This window comes from Convolutriloba macropyga, chromosome 14 (genome assembly GCF_964194025.1).
Source record: "Convolutriloba macropyga chromosome 14, txConMacr16.3, whole genome shotgun sequence".
In the NCBI taxonomy this organism is placed as follows: domain Eukaryota; kingdom Metazoa; phylum Xenacoelomorpha; order Acoela; family Convolutidae; genus Convolutriloba; species Convolutriloba macropyga.
The window spans coordinates 13,324,050-13,347,510 of NC_134481.1; the positions used below are offsets into that span (position 1 = coordinate 13,324,050).

The 23,461-nt window shown below is 36.2% G+C and overlaps 1 protein-coding gene across 1 annotated transcript; it reads right to left on the reverse strand.

Moving 5' to 3' along the window:
• Positions 1–1,919: 1,919 nt before the first annotated feature.
• Positions 1,920–23,389, reverse strand: LOC142353350 (voltage-gated delayed rectifier potassium channel KCNH1-like). Its single transcript, XM_075405583.1, has 10 exons — positions 23,263–23,389; positions 20,295–20,418; positions 19,464–19,639; positions 18,523–18,748; positions 17,870–18,116; positions 15,734–15,863; positions 14,833–15,085; positions 9,215–9,411; positions 8,363–8,702; positions 1,920–3,289 (listed from the first exon to the last, which is right to left on the reverse strand). The coding sequence occupies exons 1-10, from the start codon at positions 23,332–23,334 to the stop codon at positions 2,037–2,039; spliced, it is 3,018 nt and encodes a 1,005-aa protein (XP_075261698.1). The 5' UTR covers positions 23,335–23,389; the 3' UTR covers positions 1,920–2,036.
• Between the last annotated feature and the right edge of the window lie 72 nt (positions 23,390–23,461).

Consider the following 23,461-nt stretch of genomic DNA (forward strand, 5'->3'; position numbering starts at 1 on the left):
CAAATGGTTTTACTCTCTGGTCTTTCTTCCTTAGTTCAATATTCTCTTATAAATTGATATGTCAAAAATTTGTACAGATTGTGGTTCAACTTTCAAACTTTCATATAATGTTCGTTCCACCTTCATGATTGTTTTTTTAGCGGACATCTCCCCAATGATATTCATTTTCATCCACACTCCGTGACCCCACGCGAGGACTTGCAAGATCTTGCCAAGATCTTAGAAACGCTTGCGTGGAACTTGCACGTACTTGGAAAACGCTCACGTGGGAATCCAAGATCTTGGAAATCTTTGTTTTCCAAGATTTGTAGGAAAGGAGCAAGGAGGAGAGAGAATGCTAATTTACTCTTAAAAGGCGTTGAAAGGATCATTATGAAGTGTCTATATGCACCAAAACCCCAAATCTTCCACAAGGATGAGCCCAAAATTTCCACAAGGATGAGCCCAAATTGTTTGTCATTTTTTAAGGTTTTTCCAGCCTCAAGAGCCAGAAAACCTTCTTCAAGGTCTGATAATAAGCTGGTGTCAAATTTGTAGAGCTAAAGGAATAGTTATCATTATTTCATTGACTCGAGTTTTAGCATTTTTTTGATAAAATTTAAGTTGAAAAATTTTTGAAAAATTGTTGTGTTCCGTGTGTATGCATCTTTATGAGCAAGTGAAACTGTTTAAGGCTTGAAATAGGGATACTGGATAGTCTCTTGATACAATGAAATGGTTGTGAAGATAATAATATAACAATTTCTAGCAAGATTTTGTTAAAATTGCAATTGTTTTTAAAATTTTTGAATATTTTTGTCCTTTTATGAGTTTAAAGATCATTACTGGCAAATGAACCTTTTTAGGTCTTGCGGATGGGTTACATGACAGAAATCAAGAGACAATAAATTTTTTTGAACATTTGCTTCATTGTGAAATGTGAAAATTTTTCTTTTGAATTTTGAGCTTTCAGTTTTTTCTATATGATTTAATTACTACCAAGGCTAGAAAACTAGAAAATGTAAAGTCGAATCTCATCATGGAAAAATTCCTGGCTCTCTCTCTCTCTCTGTGTTGGCTGGCGTTTCTTTCCTTCTCTTTCTCGCTCACGTTTAATCTCGCGCTCTCTCTCTCTCTCCTTAACTCTTTTGTTGATGCCGCACTTCAGCGGCTGTTATGTGGAGTGATGTCATCGTCTATTACCCTAATCTCAGGCCCCTTCAATCAAGCTAAAGCTAACCCCACTAAACAGTGGCTAGGTACTGACGAAGCCAACCGCTCGCTGGTCGTTTGAGAGCAATTCGTCCGACGTTAGTCGGTTATGTTCGCAAAACTGGGTTCAATCAACTTGAATATTAACCAACCATATTCGACAATTTCTCTGTAATTCTCATGACAAATGGTTTTACTCTCTGGTCTTTCTTCCTTAGTTCAATATTCTCTTATAAATTGATATGTCAAAAATTTGTACAGATTATGGTTCAACTTTCAAACTTTCATATAATGTTCGTTCCACCTTCATGATTGTTTTTTTAGCGGACATCTCCCCAATGATATTCATTTTCATCCACACTCCGCGACCCCACGCGAGGACTTGCAAGATCTTGCCAAGATCTTAGAAACGCTTGCGTGGAACTTGCACGTACTTGGAAAACGCTCACGTGGGAATCCAAGATCTTGGAAATCTTTGTTTTCCAAGATTTGTAGGAAAGGAGCAAGGAGGAGAGAGAATGCTAATTTATTGTTAAAAGACGTTGAAAGGATCATTATGAAGTGTCTATATGCACCAAAACCCCAAATCTTCCACAAGGATGAGCCCAAAATTTTTCGCCTTATGGTGTTATCTATTGCGTGCACGATAACAAAAAATTCTTGGTATAGTATCGTATCTATTTGCTCTATGACACAGCTGAAGTTAGCATTAAATTATAGCTGACTGATAATAAACAAAAATAAACTTTCATTAAAAATGATTGATTCAATTTACAATGATCATTTTACAAATGCGATTGTATAAGTGAAACCTGATTGTGTTCAACTATCTCCAGCTGAACACATTAAAATTCTGGAATGTTTGAAAGAGTTACTGGCTTTTCATCAACGTCTATAAAACTGAACGAAGTTTCCTCTATTGCAAAAAGATTGGAAGGCGAGTTGGATCCGTTTTGTTCATTTTTGGTTCCATTCGTGTCATTGTCGTTGTTTTTCTCGGTTCCTTGTCGAGACACAGCTGGCGTGGTGACGTCCTCAATTTTCCGATGGTCGTCAAAACGGTCCTCAGTTTCATGTTGACTGGAACCCGACAACGTATCCTGTGGAATCGAAAGCTGAACCCGTTTCTTCGGCTCCAATCGTCGAGCTGAATCGGAACCGTGAGGCGTTGCCGAATCGGGATCTGTGACAACCCGCTCTAGGCTATCGGCGGATCTGGCGACCTTGGGGCTCTCGGTTTCGACCTTCTGTTTGACCAGAACTTTTCTGGGTGTTTTTCGACCGGATGATGACGATTCTTCGGAACCCCCTGTCGAACTGTTATTATCGAGATCCCGCTCTAATAGTTGATTCTGATGAGTTTGGCTATCAACTATCGAGTACTTGGGATCAGCTGCGGTTTCAACTGTAGCTTGTGTTGTTTTCTGTCCGGTTCCTGGATTGTTTTTGTTTTTAGCTTGTTGGGTTGCGTTGTTTTCGGAGTTGGTTTGGAATTGTTGTTTGGCAATCCTGAGGTTTTGGGCAACTTCTAAAATTTGGTCATCAAGTTTCTTAAGTTTGGTTTGCATTGATAATGCCTCCATAATCATATCAGCTCTAATATCTAATAAACTTTTAACTACAGGGTCATTATCACCAAATGATTTCAACTTTTCCTGAAGTTTATGCGGGTTATAAGTTATAATCTCAGACGATATTTCCTCTTCGCCCCCGATTCGTACTGATTTAGGAGCAGGGTGTGGCTGTTTTGGAATCCCTTCAAGCTCGGGCAACATTGAATCGGGTAACTGTTTTTGTTCATCTTCGTTGTCGAATGAATTGTTGTCTTTTCTGTTGGCTAATTTATCCCACATAGTTCTCTTTTTGCTTTTTGATAAGTGGTTCCCGATGCCCCCATGACCGGAATCGTCTTCATTCGTGTGGAGTTTGGACCCGCTGATTTTGCGTTGGGATGGAATGACTTTGAAGATGCTGCCTGAAGTGTTTGTGGAAAGAAGGTTGGAGGACAGTTTCGGGGGGTCTGCTCCCCTCCGCTTCAAAGCGGGGCTGATGGAAGTTCTGCGGCCTTCAGTTTGGTGGTTGGCGGTTATCACCGCACCTGAATAAAGTTCACATTCTTTGAGGCTCTATAAACATTTGAAAACTATACCTCGTCCTACAAAAAACCAAATATCTTATCTCTATGCCATACGAGGGTCATCCCGGGCCGAGGAATTTGGCCAAAATTATGTAAGATCAACGGCAACTAGCGTTGACAAGTCGGAAAATTCACCGCAATTTTCTTACATAATTTTGCGTTGAATGCGTTGAATTTAAAGACAAAAATTCAACGCATTCAGCGCAAAATTATGTAAGAAATGGAGGTGAATTTTCTAACTTGTCAACGCTAGTTGCCGCTGATCTTACATATTTAGCGTTGAATTTAGCGTAGATCTTACATATTTAGCGTTGAATTTAGCGTAGATCTTACATATTTTTGCGTTGAATTTAGCGTTGATCTTACAAAAAATCAACGCGTAGAACTCTTGGTATGGGACTCGAACCACTGACCTCCTGTTTACTTGTCGCCTCTTCTACCATTCCGCCACCGAACCTTGGTTTCCTTAAGAGCCGCAATCATTATAAAGCGTAGATCTTACATATTTTGCGTTGAATTTAGCGTAGATCTTACATATTTCGCGTTGATTTTAGCGTAGACCTTACATATTTTGCATTGAATTTGGCGTAGAACTTGCATATATTTCGTTGAATTTAGCCAAGATCTTACATAATTTCAACGTATTCAACGCATTTATCATGTGAGAAGTACTGGAAAAATTTAAATTTTTTTTTATGTTTTGAAAAAAATTTGAATTCCTAAAATGGTCTGAAATGGTTTTTGCACCGTAAGAGAGCAAATGGTTATTTTTTGCTGACTTCATTTTTCTCAATTGTGAAGTATAGGGGTCGAAACAGTAAAAAAAAATAATTTTTCGAAAAAAAAACTATAAAAGAACACTAAAAAAGACTTTTTCTGACTTCTTGTTACTCACCTTTGGAGTATAGGGTTATAAATAGTGAAAAAATTAATTTTTCGAAAAAAAACTTGAAAAAGTTTTGAAATTGTAAAATGGTCTGAAACGGATTTTGCACTATAAAAGAGCACTCAAAAGTGTTTTTTCTCACCTGTGCAGTATAGGGTTGAAACAGTTAAAAAATTAACTTTTTGAAAAAAACTTGAAAAACTTTGAAATCGTAAAATGGTCTCAATTTTTTTGCAATGAACAACCGACTTTTTTGATCTCTAGCCACCTAAAAATTAAACCGATCCCCCTCCGCCCTTCCCCCCCCCACCTTCCCCCCAACAACACCCCGTAACCCCCACACTCCAACGCTAAATATGTAAGATCTACGCTAAAATTCAACGCTAAATATGTAAGATCTACGCCAAAATTCAACGCAAAATTATGTAAGATTACCGTTGAATGCGTTGAATTTATGTAAGATCTACGCTAAATTCAGCGCTAAATATGTAAGATCTACGCCAAAATTCAACGCAAAATTATGTATGATTAGCGTTGAATGCTTTGAATTTATGTAAGATCTACGCTAAATTCAACGCTAAATATGTAAGATCTACGCTAAAATTCAACGCTAAATATGTAAGATCTACGCCAAAATTCAACGCAAAATTATGTAAGATTAGCGTTGAATGCTTTGAATTTATGTAAGATCTACGCTAAATTCAACGCTAAATATGTAAGATCTACGCTAAATTCAACGCTAAATATGTAAGATCTACGCTAAAATTCAACGCTAAATATGTAGGATCTACTCTAAAATTCAACGCTAAAGATGTATGATCTACGCCAAAATTCAACGCAAAATTATGTAAGATTAGCGTTGAATGCGTTGAAATTATGTAAGATCTACGCTAAATTCAACGCTAAATATGTAAGATCTACGCTAAAATTCAACGCTAAATATGTAAGGTCTACGCAAAAATTCAACGCAAAATTATGTTAGATTAGCGTTGAATGCGTCGAGTTTATGTAAGATCTACGCTAAATTCAACGCTAAATATGTAAGATCTACGCTAAAATTCAACGCTAAATATGTAAGATCCACGCCAAAATTCAACGCAAAATTATGTAAGATTAGCGTTGAATGCGTTGAATTTATGTAAGATCGACGCTAAATTCAACGCTAAATATGTAAGATCTACGCTAAAATTCAACGCTAAATATGTAAGATCTACGCCAAAATTCAACGCAAAGTTATGTAAGATTAGCGTTGAATGCGTTGAATTTACGTAAGATCTACGCTAAATTCAACGCTAAATATGTAAGATCTACGCTAAAATTCAACGCTAAATATGTAAGATCTACGCCAAAATTCAACGCTAAATATGTAAGATCTACGCTAAAATTCAACGCTAAATATGTAAGATCTACGCCAAAATTCAACGCAAAGTTATGTAAGATTAGCGTTGAATGCGTTGAATTTACGTAAGATCTACGCTAAATTCAACGCTAAATATGTAAGATCTACGCTAAAATTCAACGCTAAATATGTAAGATCTACGCTAAAATTCAACGCAAAATTATGTAAGATTAGCGTTGAATGCGTAGAATTTATGTAAGATCTACGCTCAAGCGTAGATCTTACATAAATTCTACGCATTCAACGCCAATCTTACATAATTTTGCGTTTTTTAGCGTTGACACCTCGGCCCGGGATATATGATTTCTTTAGTTCCCTGCAAAGATCGCACTGGAAAATACATCATCAGGTTGTAGTCATACATGGATCATATATGATATCATGCAGATCATGACATATTTTCTAGAACGATTCTTGCATAGAAACAAGGAAATCATAAATGATCCCTGTGTGATTACTAGGAAACATATATGACCTTGTATGGATGACAGGAATTTTGCATGATAGTTGTTAGAAGGATGAGAGAGAGAGAGCGAACTAATCTAATTTGTGCAAATAACTTCTTTTCTTCAAATAACATGACAAGAAGCTCAATTTGTTCAACATATACTTGGCTAGAGAAAAGAAGCCTCGAGGAGCAAGAAAAGAACATGAGAATGGGTCAAAGGAAATGCCCAATTTCGAGAGGTTAAAACCAATTGGTCTAATGTTTAGCACACTAGGCTTGCAAGTAAGAGATGCTGGTTCAAATCCAATATTGGTCCATTTTCACAGTATTTGCACCTGTATAGACCCCCTAACAGTAGCCAAGCTAGGTTATTATTTGTATGAAATCATATATGATGCTCGTGTGATTACTAAAAATGTCGACCCGCGTAGCCTATAGACTACCAACATTTTTCGGGTTTTTCCCATCATACCCCCCCGGCTTAGAGGTCAGATAACCTATAGCCCCCCCCCTCAGTCATGGTAAATATACCATAACGGGGGCTATATTTTCATGGTGGTCTATAATGGGAAAGACCCCATTGTTGATAACAACCGAAATTCCTAAAGTGATTCCATATCTATACTATAATTTTCTACTATAATAATATTCGAACTATGATTGTACAAATTGCGCCTCAAGATAATTGAGAATACACATCCGTATATAGTTCCCATCTTAAATGGTTTCTTTTACACAGGTGAATTGGATTTCCTAGTTTATTCCGATATTGCACCCTCCCCTCTCCCCGGCACGTTTTTATACACACCCCACCCACCCCCGTTACAAAACATCCCAAATGCACAACGGTTACTCATGTGTGATAACACGTGCGCTGCAAGAAAAAAACACACCCATTAAGCTGGCGGGTATGAACAGAAAAGATCCACACTTTGAGATTTTTGAAGAAAGTTTATAAACTTCAGGACACATTTTGTTTCGAGAGTTTGGAATCGGGATCCATTTTGCCACCTTGTTTTTTTGTGATCCTCACTAAAAAATGGTATAAATTGTATGAAGGGGAGGTTGGGGGGGGGTAATGAAAGCAGAATAGATCATGACATATTTTCTAGAACGATTCTTGCATAGAAATAAGGAAATCATAAAAGATCCCTGTATGATTACTAGGAAACATATATGACCTTGTATGGATGACAGGAATTTTTTATGATAGTTGTTAGAAGGATGAGAGAGAGCGAACTAATCTAATTTGTGCAAATAACTTCTTTTCTTCAAATAACTTGACAAGAAGCTCAATTTGTTCAACATATACTTGGCTAGAGAAAAGAAGCCTCGAGGAGCAAGAAAAGAACATGAGAATAATTCAAAGGAAATGCCCAATTTCGAGAGGTTAAAACCAATTGGTCTAATGTTTAGCACACTAGGTTTGCAAGTAAGAGATGCTGGTTCAAATCCAATATTGGTCCATTTTCACAGTAGTTGCACCTGTATAGACCCCCTAACAGTAGCCAAGCTAGGTTATTATTTGTATGAAATCATATATGATGCTCGTGTGATTACTAAAAATGTCGACCCGAGTAGCCTATAGTCTACCAACATTTTTGGGGTTTTTCCCATCATACCCCCCCCCCCCCGGCTTAGTGGTCAGATAACCTATAGCCCCCCCCCCCAGTCATGGTAAATATACCATAACGGGGGCTATATTTTCATGGTGGTCTATAATGGGAAAGACCCCATTGTAGATAACAACCGAAATTCTGAATATTCCTAAGTGATTCCATATCTATACTATAATTTTCTACTATAATAATATTCGAATTATGATTGTACAAATTGCGCCTCAAGATAATTGAGAATACACATCCGTATATAGTTCCCATCTTAAATGGTTTCTTTTACACAGGTGAATTGGATTTCCTAGTTTATTCCGATATTGCCCCCTCCCCTCTCCCCCGGCACGTTTTTATACACACCCCACCCACCCCCCGTTACAAAACATCGGCAAATACACAACGGTTACTCATGAGTGATGACACGTGCGCTGCAAGAAAATCACACACCCATTAAGCTGGCGGGTATGAACAGAAAATATCCACATTTTGAGATTTTTGAAGAAAGTTTATAAACTTCAGGACACATTTTATTTCGAGGGTTTGGAATCGGGATTCATTTTGCCACCTTGTTTTTTTGTGATCCTCACTAAAAATGGTATAAATTGTATGAGGGGGAGGGGGAGGGGGGGGGGGGGGGTAATGAAAGCAGAATAGATCCTTCATTAATTGTTGAGAAGCATGAACTGACCATTTTGTTTGGCGTATTGGTTTCCTGTGTCAGACGGGTGCTGTTGATGAGAGGGATTCTGCTGAGAGGGGATGCCTAATGATAATGATGAAGATGATGATGATGTATTGTTGTGGGTGGTGGTGGTGGAGGGTGGAAAGGGTGGAGGGGCGTTGAATCCTCCGGGGGATGTGGCGGAGGGCAAGATGTTGATGGAGTGGTGGTCCTCCTGGGGAACTTTTCCTCTGAATCGTGAGAAGAGTTTGCGCACAGGGTGGTCCGCAGGGAGATCAACTGCAGTCTCCTTCCTAGATGCCATCTCTTGCTCTTTCTTCACATCCGCGATCGTCTTGAACCTCACCTGAAAGACAAACTGTCAAAAACGGTAATTTCATTTTTTAGAATGTGGTTGAAAGCAGTTTTAAATTGAGACTGGTTTCATTATTTCAGAATCTGTTGCAGGTACAACCGACTCATTTTTGGAATCGAAACGGAGTCGTTTGGTTTTGTAACAGTTATTTGACGTCGTGAAAATTGGATTGACGAGCAAGATACTGGTTAGTGATTTTTCTCATGATTTAAAGCTTGAGGGGCCAATGACGTAATTGGTTCTCTCTTTTGAATAATGATAGTATAATTTGGTCTCTAATCAGTCTTTTGTGCTACCTATGATCAGACTATGTCCAGACTTTACTCTCCGGCCGGAGTCTTTTGAGCGACCATTCTTCAGTTTATCGTGCGGCCATAACCCTTTTCTGACCACGTAATCTTGGTCGCACTATACGCACCCCTAGTGTGGCGCAAATGGTCTGATCAGTAGCGTCTTGGTTCTGGCACCTTGATCTGGGTAGATAATTGTTAACAGTAACTCACCCGATGTCTAAGGTTGAAAGCGAGGACTAGATTTCTGGAGAAGGAAGTGGCGAATGACTCGTAGAATCGGAGGATCTCAATTAGAGCCTCTCTTGAGATGATGTGCAGGTCAGTGTATGTCAGTGCACGCACATTCACTGCAGATTGGCCCACTGACGCCTCCAACCAGAATTTGTCCCCAATCACATCCCCTTTTCCTAAAGGAAAAAATAGTCAAATGGTTTTCTGAACGAAACTTAAAAGTACTGGGTTGAAAGGTCATCAACAGGTCACTAAGATGCGATCTGCCGGGGGCATCAATTTCCGTTAAATATGTTATTTAAACAATAATTTTCCCGTGAAAGCACCCTATATTCCTATATTCCCGGTTGGAAATTGCCCTGAATTTAACAGGAGAATTGGCAACTGGCGATAAGTTATCGTAGTCAAACAAGGACAGATATCTTGCAAGATCTTGCAATATTCTTGCAATGCGAAGCATCATCTCGCAAGATTCTTACCATATCTTGTAAGACAACCGTTCTCGTTCGTCTAGAGTAGGGTGAGAACTTGAAAACGTCACCAAGATGCCTCCCATCTTGAAAAGACATGCATGATCTTGGCATCTCTAGCAAAACTCGAAAAATATTGCCAGGAACCTCAAATAACAACATTTCTTGGTAAATCTTGATAAGATCTTAGTTAGATCTTGCCAAGATAAACCAAGAAGGTTTCTCGGCAGCTCTTCTTGACAAAATTTTTGACAATTTTTATGGCACTTTTATCACTTCCAATTTCTTTTCGATGTATCTCGTCCCAGGAAAAAAACAAAGTCCAGTGATCTCAAAGTACAAAGTGAGGGTAAAGTGGATCAGTGACTTTTTTCGGCCTTTTATTTTTTTATAATCAAATATTTAACTTAATATGTCTTGCCATGTCATTGTTAACCTTTCTTGAAAGTTCTGTTGATCGACCTGAAGAACTTGTTTCTTACCAGAAATGCAAAGAACTTACAAGTTCGTACATATCTTGATATTATCTTGCAATGTAACATGGCAAGATCTTCGCCAGATTATCCATGATTAAGTATGTTTCTTATCAAGGCTATCAAGTTTCACTGAGCCATTAAAACTGTTCAGATTTACTAGGAATAGCGGCAATATATGAATTTAGTCAAAAATGCTTAGTCAATATGGACTTATATCGATAAGATAACAGTTGCCCAAATTATTTAAACAACTCGACTAAACAACTAGTAACTGAAGCGCATGCCGAGAGTGCTTTAGTTTAAAAAATCCAAGCAAAATCCTCAAAAATAGTTTTAAAAATCGTCAGTGTGAACCTTTGAACAAGCAGTGTTTGACTGCATTTGCGTCTGTTCTGAAACATCCCATTCTACCCTCTTTCTGAATAGAGATGATATTGGACTGCTTTGATCAGAACAGAGCCGATTAACAACTGCCCTCTGTCTGCTCATGGTTGATTATTAACTGCCCTCCATATGAGTTTGGCTAATTAACATCTATGCCTTTCACCTGAATATGGTTAATTACCAACTGCCCTCCATCTGACATTTTTGTCTAGGACCCGGTTTCAGTAGCTTTGTCAGTGGAATTGGTTTTTACGATCATTTTCTGATTAAACAATTAAAGGTTTTAAAATCAACAGGAAGAACGGGAATTCGGAGAAAACCCAAGGTGGTGGCAAAAAATTTTATAAAAAGACTAGAATGGCTGTAAAATACGATGGCCAAATTAACTTAAATAATCTACTAGAAATTAAAAAAAAACATTGTTAGGCAATTTTTAAAGAAAACTGTAGGAATAAATTTGTTTTAAATAAAAAGAAGAGCTTAAAATATAAGCTATTAAGTATATAAAAATCTATTACAAAAATATTTAAAAGTTAAAATGATTCTTTGCGTCGACCTTTTTTCTAAAAAACTACACATTAATCGCTGAGAGTCATCAGTTTTTTGAAGTAATGAGAGCTGATTTTATTTGGAGCTCACCACCAATTTACAATATTTTATTTCAATGAAGAATTTCAAAGTACCAGATCAGTTTTCAATTTATATATATCGCATGTAAAACAATTATTACAACAAAAATTTTTGCCCTCTGATTATTTTTTTCACAATTAATCAAAAGATTTACGTTTTTGAATTCGAAAAATTGCATTTTTTTTCTGAAACTTATTTTCTCCTTTAACTATATTTCGTAAAGATATCGAATCCATGGCGAAAGTCAAGAGAAATGCAACTGGGTTGATTTATTGCTGGTCAAAAATCTAGAGTTAGGTACGCAAGGAGTCTGATTAAATCAATTCACAGCCCCCTAAAAAAGTGAGTATTTGACAAAAATGTAGTTTGAAACAAAGTTTGGCGTGTTCGAACCGCGTGCACGGCACCAATTTGAATTTTAGAGTAATTGTCATTAAAAACTGCGCTAAAGATTTTCACAGAAGAAGCAATGTCTGAAAAAATAAAAAAAAAAAGTGATATTAAGACATATGCTCATTTCTTGTTGCGCCTATTATCATCTTAATTGTTTCTCAACGTTTGATTTGCAGTTCAAATAGAAGTGTAAATAAGATTTTCTATGAATGAATATTATAGAACATTTTTCAAAACGACTTTTTGCAAAAGCAAGCAATTTTTTTATTTAGAAATTCATCTTCATTAAGAATTTGAATTTGAGTTTAGTTCACCGCTGTTGCCATTGTTTTCAAAAAACGGTTTTAATCTTATCTTGTTTCTAAAACCTCTACTGCTATACACGATTCTTTAGAAGCTTATTTGCAAACTTTTCAACATCATTCCTCTAAAAATAAGCCCATGGAAAAGGATAGAGTTAGCAAAACACCACATTAATGAAAAAAGAAAACAAAATAAACGATTAAATCAATTATAAGGCAATAAGTTTGCGAAGAAATTTCTAGAATTTCGAATTGTCTGAACAATAATTTGGCGTTAGTCTTCAAATATTTTAATTGAAAAGCAAAACTATGCAATGTCTGAACATTCAATGCTGTTTTAATCATTTTTTAATGTACATTTTAAGTTTTATGTAACAATTCGAGTTTGCGCAGTTCGGTGCTTGATTTTTTATGTCGGGCGGAATGAAATAAACTTTTTTGAAAAAAATTGCCTCAAGTTGTTTTTATAATGAAAAATGGTTCTCCACTAAATTTGGCAATTTTTTGTGTTACTGATTCCCACAAATGAATATTCATGTCTCAGTGGTGAAGTGTTCCGGCATGAACAGAACAACAAGGCGGCTCCGTAATGTGGGGGAGCACATAATATCCCGACAGCATCTCATCTTAAAGAAAACTAAAGTTATTTTTTGGAAGCAAACAGAGAACTATTATATAGTTTGTAATTTGAAGAGATCCTGGAGCGCAAGAGAGTCGATCGATGAAAAATAAATTGGTTAGACTGAGGCGCTCTTTGTGAACTGCGTACAATTTGCTCGACTTTTAACTTCAGAGAGAAGTCAAATTGTCGTAATTTCAGAGTAGTAGTTTTATCAAGTACTAGAGGCAAAAAATCAGTAACCTGTAAACAAAATTTTTTGTCACATTGCCTCAGAGAAAAGGCTAATTATGTGAGGCTTTTTGTCTTCAGTTTAGGCTGTTGGTTTTTCATTATTTGCAATGAATGATGAATATTACTAAAATTAATAGTATGCTCTGAAATCAGAAGTTGCTATGACTTGAATCCATTAATGGGCATCGGGTTTGTGTGGCTTTATGATTACGTGGGTTAACAAAAAAATTGGACAATTTGAGTTACATCCATGTTTTTCTTGTGCTGTCACTTTTTATAATCAGTGACAGCGGCCGTTGACTTTCCAATCTGACATTAAATAAAAGATTTAGAATTTTCAACTGTGAATTTATGGTGTTCATAAAATAAATCTAATTGGTTTTGATGATTTCACGTAATCATTGTTCTTTCTGTTGGCGACAAGTCAGTATTTTTACTGCTTGATCTCATTTTTACCAAGGAGGCATAAGATAAAAAGATAATCGAATTAGTTCAGCTGACAGCTATTTTTTTGTTGATAATCATTCAACGATCATTGGATTTTTAAATTTCGCCCAATTTTTGCAGTAAATTTTTATCTCTTGACTGTAATTGTTGCTTTTTGTTTTGTCGTCTCTTAATCACAAAACAAGTGTAGTGAAGGACAAAAACATGAATGCAGTCTCTGAAAAAAAGCAAAAAACGAAAAAATACCTTAAATTGTTTTTTTTTGGATTTAGAGTAGCAAATCCTGCAATTTAGGTTTGTTCGGGAACAAAAAATCTCTGAAATTTTGATTGCGGTTAGAAAAGTTTACAGAAAAATTAGATGACAAGAAAATTTTTCAATAAACATTGAGAATAATAAAAATTTGTTAGAAGGAACTCCTGAAATGAAAATTTTGACAACCCAAACTACATTTGGATCACCACTATGATCCAAATGTAGTTACCACTATGACCAAGTCACCACTATGACCACCACTATGACCAAGTGATTATTCCCTCGAGAACCTAAATTGTTCAAACGGAATCTTATTCCTGATTCAAATTAGCGCAAAGTAAATTGATTTTTGCCACGCTAATAACCTACAATCTTTGTTTCTCTGCAAACGCCACAATAATTGGAAGCCTGATAATTTTTTCTTCAACCAAAATTGACGGTAACACTCGGAGTAATTTCTGATAAGTTGAGGCAAAACTAATTGAGGCAGAAATTAGTTAATTCAGCGCCAAATTATCTGAATTTGGATAAAGTATCAACAATTGGTCCAAATGATAAATTTGTTGTCCTCCAGAACAGTTCACCAACTATAAATACCAGACAAAATGAAAGAAAAAATACGAACTTACTTCTAATCTCAACATATATTTTCAAAAATATTCAGAAAAGGGCCAAACGTTTCTCTAAAAGTGAACAAAGTTAGAGTAAAAAGTGAGTTGTTCAAAAATTTAGGACTCCTGAACTCATCCAAAAAAACAAGATTCATAAGCTTTCCAGTGAGAGCACTTTCAACTCATGACTATCTGCTATGGGTACATCGATCGGCCCAAATTGACTGAAAAGAGAAAACTCAGTTGAGCATATAGTTACTCCTGTCTATAAGTCGGGTTGGAACAATAATTTTTATAAACATGGGAATCAGCTTGTAGTGTGGCACAGGAACTAATGAGGCTGTTTTGCACATGCACCATCACAATAACATTAAAAATAACGTTTTTTCCGAAATACAGTCTTCGTGATATGAAAATGTTGCCGGAGATTTTTTCGGCATATAAGGTTTACACTTAAAAAATAGAGCATGTGAAAGAATAAAATAAAAGCATCCTATATAACTGTTTTAATCTATATTTGGGGTTTAAGTGCTCTCAATTTAGAAAAATATACGCGTCCTGTAACAATTTACTTTTTAATTTGCGTAAAGTTTGCAGGAAATATTTAAACAGGAAGACAGCATATCCTTACATTAGTTCTCACCCTTTCGAGCTCATTTTTTTTTGTCATATATGTATATATCATACATTATTTTTTTCGCTGTTAGAAATTACCATATTGATTAATACAGTATCATATATGATCACGGGCTAGCTGTTACGTTATCACAACTAACCTAAAATAGCGACGACCTCCTCGTCCTGAATGACCTCTAAAGAACCACTGGCGATGAAGCACAGCTCCTCAATACTCTCCCCAGTATGGAACAAGAGGTCTCCAGGGGCACTGTGGTGCATTTCGAAGTTGATAGCCAGAGCCCTGAGACAACCCTCGCTGGCTAACCGGAAGGCAGGGTGTTCTCGTAAAATGTGGCGGTTGAGGTGGATACTCAAGTCTGCCCGCATGTCTTTCGGGGTGTAGTTCATCACCTTCAGAATAATATAATTAGGAGTTGTTAGCGTTCACAGAAAAACACTATTATGTCAAAGTGGGACGATTCTATCTGCTTAGACTCTTACAAGGAAGGCTCTTTGCATTTCGGAGGGTTAGCTTTTAAGTTCTTGAAAGAATCTTAAAAGAATCTTTCATAGTGTTACAAGATTCTCGCGAGATAACCGTCCCCCCTCAACTAGGGTTGCGCATTTAGCAGATAATTGTCAATGTGATTAGAGTATTGTCAAATTACGGTCGCAAACAATTTTGTTGGTGTAGACATAATTTTTGCGGCTTTTTTGTTTTTTAAGTTTTTTTGTCAAAGGACCACCCACAAATCTCTCCCGAAAACCCTGATAGCACCCAACCCCCAGTGGTTTGTTTATCAATAATTATTGTTTAAACTTTCATAAACCCAAAGTGGTATATATAATTACACCGCCTGAAAAAAAATCTTTTATCAGGTATTTTTTCTTGGAACAATCTTTTATCAGGTATATTTTCATGGATCAAATACAAAAAAAACATCATTAACTCCTTTTAATTATTAATTAACAGCCATTAAAAAGACGTCTGTTTAGTCAAATAAGCGGTATTTTTTAACTCAAACCAGGAATTAGGACCCCACTGGGGCTCGAACTTACTTTGTCAGTGTTGACTCCCTTAGTCATGGCCCAGGTGGACACTACATAGTCCATGACTCTTTCTGCTAAATCTTTTGGAACTTGATACAACTTCATGAACTCACGAATGTCATTCAGCATCTCGTGATATCTAAACAAAAAGGATCATGAGATGAAAAGACATAACAAAATAGGATGAATAGTAACTGTTACACAAAAAAAATGCATTCCATATAAAAAATATTTTCCCCAAAAATTTAGCTTTTGCTAGGTGCGATTTAAACAAATTGAAAGAGAATTGCTGTTCTCTTATTAATAATTATCCAAAAATTTGGCAAAAAAGAGAAACTATAAAGTTGAATATTGAAAATGTAACTTGATTGATCTTTTTAAAGTTGTTAGTTTAAGGCATTTTGTCTTGGAAATTTTCAACATTGACTGCTAATTGTAAAACATTTGGTACAGTAACAAAGTAGATAAATTGATATCAACATCTTGCCGACAACTATTTTGATTTCTCCATCTCTCTTCTAGATTTAAATAGCCCTCATTTTTATATTGTGTGTGAGAGAGAAAGTGGTATATGTTTCTAATTAAAAAGGTTATTTTAGTTCAAAATAAGGATATACCTTAGCAACACTTTAGAGAAAAAAACTGGGTTTTTGTTTCTCTTGATTCATGTTAAAAACGACAGAACTCATGAAATGTTAATTAGATTTCTCCATTGATACCCTCGAATAATTTCTTATGTTTAAAATTTGGTCGTATAACGATGTTTGAAATATGGTCGTTAACAGCTATAATTAATAAGCATATCCCCCGCCCCCTGTTAGTGGATAAATATTGTTTACCATTCGAACCACCCTCCCCAAGTACACGCTCTATTACTACAAGGTCTCAAGACAAAATACCAATTGCCAAAATACGCAATGTGACAAAATACCCAAAAGATGGCGCTAGTGAAAACGGCAGACGTACCATTATATAGAACATTTATTGCTGGCCAATCACAATTGAAAAAATTGGAGTAAAGTTTTCTGACTGGCTGATTGCTCAGCAAATTCTTCATGTCTTAAAATAGGATATGAATGTAATTGTAAAGTTGCTCAGAAATTGCGAGAAGCCGAAAAAGAAAAAATAATTTATTTTGGGGGGAAACTGGTCTCAAGTTCGATTCCCGAAGGTTGGTGGCATAACAAATCAGCGCTGAATCAGTCTAAAGACATTCTCTTTTTTAGGATGACCAGTACTCTGTTCATGTGTTTTACTATATGAAAAATAATATGTTCAGCTTAACTCCCGGTAACAAGGCTTGCTTTATGTGTGATTCGAAATTCCGCGTTGGTACTCGTAATATTTAATTTGCGTAGCAAGTTGTAACCACCAGGCTAAATGGGCTTTGTAGTAATTGCCCACAAACCAGCTTAAGTTTAACTAGTGTGTATACTACTATAGTAATTACTAGTTATGAGCTACAAAAGTATGACATTACTCTGCTCAAACTTAATTTTGGGGTATGAGTAAATTTCAGACTATACAGGATAAGTTTAGCCTGGGCGAAATCTAGGACCTCAATTTAATCATAATGAAGAAATACTGCATATGAAGAAACTTAAATATTCTGGAGATACGATGTTTCAGAACTGAATTAAGTTTTAACTCTTGAAATGTGCTGGTTAAGTGCTAAAAAGCTGTGCGACTCAAGTCCGGGTTGTGATAGATCCATATCAAGTCCCACGGGCCACTGAGGCATGGCCATGGCCCGCGAAACATGGTCAGATGAGGTAAAAGAGATCATCTAGCATTAGGCTATGTCCAATTTAGGCAAATTACGCATAAAGGTACAGTTTTTTAAATTTGTCAACCAATCACATCCGTTGATAATTCGGGTATTATATATTTTGGTACCTCAATTTGTTAAGACGTCACCGCAAAATATACCCAATATTTTATTCTAACGTTGAAACTATCAGAACGATTATTTAGTATAACATTGTCATGTAACCTACACGGTGTCAGGACAAAATTTTGGCATCGGGTATAATGGCATTGGGTATATAATGGCATTGGGTATTTTGGCACATTGGGTATTTTGTAATGTAACCAACAAAAGTGAAAGATCTGGAATGAATACATATCTAGTTTAAGATAACTAACCTTGTAGATTGAGAGCTCATCTGTTGGAACATAGTAGTGACATTTCCAAATATGGTAGCATAAAGCAAACTGCCCACAAACATGAGGATGATGCAGAATATCTTCTCAGAGTTGGTGTTTCCTGCGATGTTTCCGAACCCAATAGAGGTCATACTGCTCATTGTGAAGTAGAGAGAGGAGACATAACTTGTGAAAACAATGGACGAGTTGAGAGAGGCGGAACCGTCCCATCTAGTTCGGTTTTCACCTACAAAATTCCTCGAGTAAAAGCTTCTGTTTTTTTTCAGAGTGTTGGTCCTATTTTACAAGTAAGCATTGTTATATAACAAGCTTCCATGTTAAAATGGCGGGTTCGTTTAGAGCGTCAAGATTCAATTTATACGATCAGTAGTATCAAAAACAACATCTTCTGTTTTAATTTGTGAGCTAAGAACAACAAAATTTTGCGGTCTGAAAGAAGAAAATGACTGAAAACCGTTCAATATTTTCCGTGTCACATCAAAGTCAATTTCTTTAATGCTGTGCGCACCAACGATCATTGCTGAGATTCAACCAATGGATATATATTTTATAATTTTGTTTTAAAGCCGTTTTGGGCTGTGTTAAACCCTCCCCCAGGTGCCGTTTTTGCCCCCAACATTTTCAAAACGCACCCATGGTAAGATCTCTCATTTCATTGATCCAGTTGTACTCCAGATGTTGTTCAGATATGCCAATGGAGTACCAGACCAGAGCAAACCAGTGAGCAAACAGAAGGAAAATTGACAGGAACATGAGCAGTTGACCCCCTGCATACTCCATGTAGTGGTCTAGTCTGCGTATAACTCTCACCAGTCGTAATAGACGCACCAGTTTGATCAGACGGAGCTGTGTGAAGATCTTAAAAAGGAGGGTTGATTAATATTAAATCGAGCAAAGATACATGATTTTTTGTGACAAAATTTTGAGTTTAGAAGTCAGACGAAATCGAGTAAACCTATATAATTTCTCGTGTAACTGCGAGTTTTATCATGTGTCCTACTTTTATACGCATATAAAATATACACGATCGCATATTTGATATATCTAGCCATGTCAGGTTTAATCTTAATTGAAAATCTTGCCAAGATCTTGTTTCTTGACACCCATGCAAAGATCTTGCAAGTTCGTACATATCCCGATATCTTGTCATGTTATATGGCAAGATCTTGGCAAGATTTACCATGTTTTTGTATGTTTCGTATACAAGATGTATCAAGTTTCATTTCACTGGGGAGATATAAAAATAAATCGTGAAAAAAATATTTACGGAAATTTGTTAAGCGAAAGAGAAGTGCGTATGTGCGACTTATAAACAAAGTTTCTGTATATAGTAAATGGGATCTTTTCCGTTTGTTTACCCAGCTTAGTGGGTGCACATTATTTGCACCCTCCAGACGCACGTGCCATATTTTTACATGAAGATTTAACATGTAATGGCACGTGCTCTGTAACTGGCGGGTGCATAACGTACTGGGGGGGGGGGGGGGGGGGGGCACAAACGGAAAATATCCAGTAAATGTTTACAATTCATGCAGTTTTAGAGTCTGCAGTTCTGTTCTCTTGAACCACTCACCTCTTTCTCGTTAGTGTCAATCTGTTCAATGATCATATCTATCATTTCCAGAGGGACAGATGAGATGAGATCGAGTGCAAACCATCCTTTGATGTAGTTGTTTCGGATCCTCTTCGAGTCACTAACTACCTCCCCTCCAATGTGCACGTACGTTGTCCGAAACGATATAACTATGTCTAAACAAACGATACCCTAACCATTATTAGAGCTACATAACCGATATCAAATGTTATTCATTTATTAACCAGGATTGTTTTGATATGAATTGGTTTGTTAAAATAACAATTAATAAATGCAAGCATAAATGCAAATAGATTTCAATGTCGTAACTCAAGAAGCTATAGCTAGCAGCTCAGAAGCTTCCTTTTTTATTTTTCATTTTTCTGCTTTTGAAGGTAATAAAAATCGAATTTTGAAATGTTTTAAAATATTTAAAGTTCCAAAATTTAAAGTTCAAAGCTAAATGCTCTATTCTCTACATTGTTTCTAACTTAGCACTACCTCTCAAGTGAGGAAATCTTTAAGCTAATTTTGTACCAGCTTTTAAAATCCGGGGGGTCATTCAAACACAAAGCTATGATCGGGCAATCCAGACGACAATCAGCTGGATGCAAAAAATAATCTGATCTTTTCCGTTTGTGCCCCCAGTACATTATGCGCCCCCAGTCACATAGAGCACTAGCCATTACACAGTAAATCATTATTTAAAAGTATAGCATGTGCGCATGGGGGGTACAGATAATATGCGCCCACTAAGCTGGGGGCGGGCACAAACGGAAAAGATAAAAATATTCTTATCGATTTGGAGACGTTGGTTGCGAATATTCTTACCAATGATGAAGGCAGTGTCGACACAGAGGTCAATGATGCCTACAAAGACGTCCTCCTGAGCCACTTCATACACTATCTCAAATGGCACCATTATGGCTGTGTACACTGTCAGCATAAACAACACCTAAATACAAAACATTAGTCTCAATTTAGCCGTTCCTTTTTCCAGTGAACAAGACTTTAATTGCATTCATTTCGTTGGTTTTTAGTATTTTACCAAATTTGCCCAAAATCAGCGACAATGCGAAAATCACGGACCAAATTGCCATTCCTCGTCACTAATCTCACCAGTGAATTCTAGCGATAATAGCACAGCAAAAATTAGTGACTAATCCCCCAAAATCAAAGGTTTAGATTAGACTCGGCCACGAGATCTAAGGATTAGAATCAATTACAACTGTCAATAGTATTCGCGCACTGTAAAATGCCAATACATGCAACCTATATTAAAATTTCAGGCTGGCGGTCGGACCTTTTCGTGCTTGTTTACTTTCCTGATCTTAATAGATGTGCTTAAAGCTTAAAAAACATGCGTAAAACAGTGACGAGCCAATTATATATATATATATATATATATATATATATATATATATATATATATATATTCGAGCATATGTGCTTTTGCAGAGTAATGTTTGAACCAGTTTTTTATTTGCTTTCAAAAAAAAATTTGAGGCCACTATTTCAATACTGTTATCAATTGTTAATTGCTCTTAGAAGTGTTTTTGGAGTGATAATATTTTGACTGATTTTTCGTCTGCCCACTTTCGAGTGTAAGTTATGTGACTCTGCTTGAAATCACTGAAAATTTTTCAGCTTTACCGAAAACCGTGTAACGATTCGAGATATTAAGTCAGAATATCAAAATTTCCAAAAAGTGATTTCTTAGAAGATATGTAGTTAAAACACGTAACTTGCAAGTTTGAAATTGCGGAAAGTTAACGGAAATCAACTTCTTGCGATATACATTGGAAAAACTGGCATTGCAGACAATTGGAATTTTATGCATTGTTCGTCCGTGTTTTAAGAGAAATTTTCACGCTCGAATTTTTAATTTTGAGTTGATAAATTCAGAATATAGAGGAACTCAATTTTTAGTGTTTACTTTATTCACGAGTTTATAACAACTTAACTTAATAGCAAAATCAAATTTGTCCTTTTATAAAATTTTTGTACCTGTATAAAAATTAGCTCTAATAAAATTATTTACACATCTAATGTGATTGGCGTGCAAACGTACGACTGAACAAAAGCGAAGGGAAAATCTGACCCCCGTTTACATGGTTTCCTATGGACTATTCCAAAACACGCAAAAATTTAAATCCCCTTTTTAACCTCATTTTTATCGCGCTTTTGGTCTTTTTGAGAGCACCATATGACATTGTCATGCAGAATCTTTCGATCATTAACTAGAATGGGTTTCAAGAGCGTTTTGGCACAAGGATGTATTCCCTATTAAGGCTGATTGTGCGAAGGATATTCAACCCACCTTAAATATGTTTTGTACAGTTATTGGAACGACAGTTATGTAGCCTGATAATTAACATTTTTTCAAAGGAAACGGAGAAAACTGGGAAAATCCTAAGGCTTAAAATCACTAAGAGGTGTTTGATTAGCTACTAATGCAAAGGAGACATAAATTCATCGCACTGAGCTGAATTGTTTGGACCCCACTGCCTCACTCGTCGGTCATTTCTTAGCAAACAATAGATTTTTTTACACTATTGAAATAACCTATACAAATTATAAGTTTAAGGTATGCATTTAAATTTGTAACTCCAAAGTTATCCACCAAATCTTCTATGCGTCCTCCCGGCTGTTTTTTTTTGCATGAGAACACTGCTATTTGTTTTAGTATATGATTCAGCCAAATATGTGTTGGAATTTTGCACGTTACTATGCAAAAAGATAACAGACACCATTTCTGATAAATGAGCATAATTATTGGCAGATGTATGCAGACAAAGATGACAGAGGAGAGGGAGATGAATGAAGGAAACTAATACCCTTTAAAAAAAGTGCACAAAAAGTATCCAGTAACGATGGTCCAGTAAGGAAGGGGAGGGTGAGGTCGGAGTCGGAGGGAAGTTCTTATCGCTATTCCCATTTTTTGGAAGTTTTTTACTAACTTGTTTTTTATTGCTTTTTTTCCTAAAAAATGTTATATGACAATTACATATGTACAGCAATTAGATTCGCAATATGCTTTCCTTTGCTGTATTTTCTACTGTTAATTGTTTTTTCAAATATTTTTGGAAAAATTCAATTTAAAAGCTAATGCCATGGCTTTCTAATCAATATGGGAATAAAGATAAATGAAATTTTCAAATTTGGAACAAATTGAAGTTTTTATTAATAGCCAGACAACGTTTTCACTCTGATTAGAAACTGTCATTCTTTAGGGGGATAGGATAATCAATTTGAAAGTGAACAACCTTGAATATCTTTGAGAGTCTCTAATCAGTAGCGTCATACACTGCCGATACTTTTTTCAGATTTCGCGGGAAAATTTTTCAAAATATTCTTAGTCCAAAATGGTACTTAAAATAAATTACAAAAAACTAAATTTTAGTAGCAATAAGTATGAATAAAATTTCAAAACTGAAGCTCTGTAGAAATTACAGACTGCTCGTTCATGCATGTAAGTATGAAAGCATTTCAAGATCTATTTTTTTCAAGCCGCCAGCAATAGCATTAAAGGTTTCAAAAACCTGCCACCCGGATCGCCGCTTCCTTGGTTCCATACAAGGATCATATATGGTGTCATACAAATCATAACGTATCTCCTTGTATGACTACTAACAAATCATGCATGATCCTTGCGTTAATTAAAGGGAATAGGACACTATTGGGCGTTATTGTGCATGAAAAGTGTATGAAATCAAGAAAGTCATTTATGATTCTTGTATGAAATCAAGGAAAAGCGTTTATTATCGCCACTACAAAAATTTACGCGCAAGACACTCACCCAATCCCAAGTCTGTTTAAATGTGGAGGTGTGAAGAATTGTGTAAGGGGGTGTTTTGGGCGCCTCTAACATGTACCTCGGGTACTCTATCTCCTCCAGTTGAGAAGTGAAGCTCTAAAACAATTGAGAACCATTCTAGAATGATCTAGAATAAATGATGGCCATTGATATCATTCTAGAATGTCCCAGAACAACACCC

What these genes read in the sequence shown, in the direction of transcription:
- LOC142353350 (XM_075405583.1), bottom strand. Translation starts at nt 23,334, where the DNA reads ATGTTAGAGGCGCCCAAAACACCCCCTTACACAATTCTTCACACCTCC. An exon ending in CGACACTGCCTTCATCATTG is followed by an intron (nt 19,640 to 20,294) that starts GTAAGAATATTC and finishes TCGTTTGTTTAG; the next exon opens with ACATAGTTATATCGTTTCGG. An exon ending in GGAGGTCGTCGCTATTTTAG is followed by an intron (nt 9,412 to 14,832) that starts GTTAGTTGTGAT and finishes TTTTTCCTTTAG; the next exon opens with GAAAAGGGGATGTGATTGGG.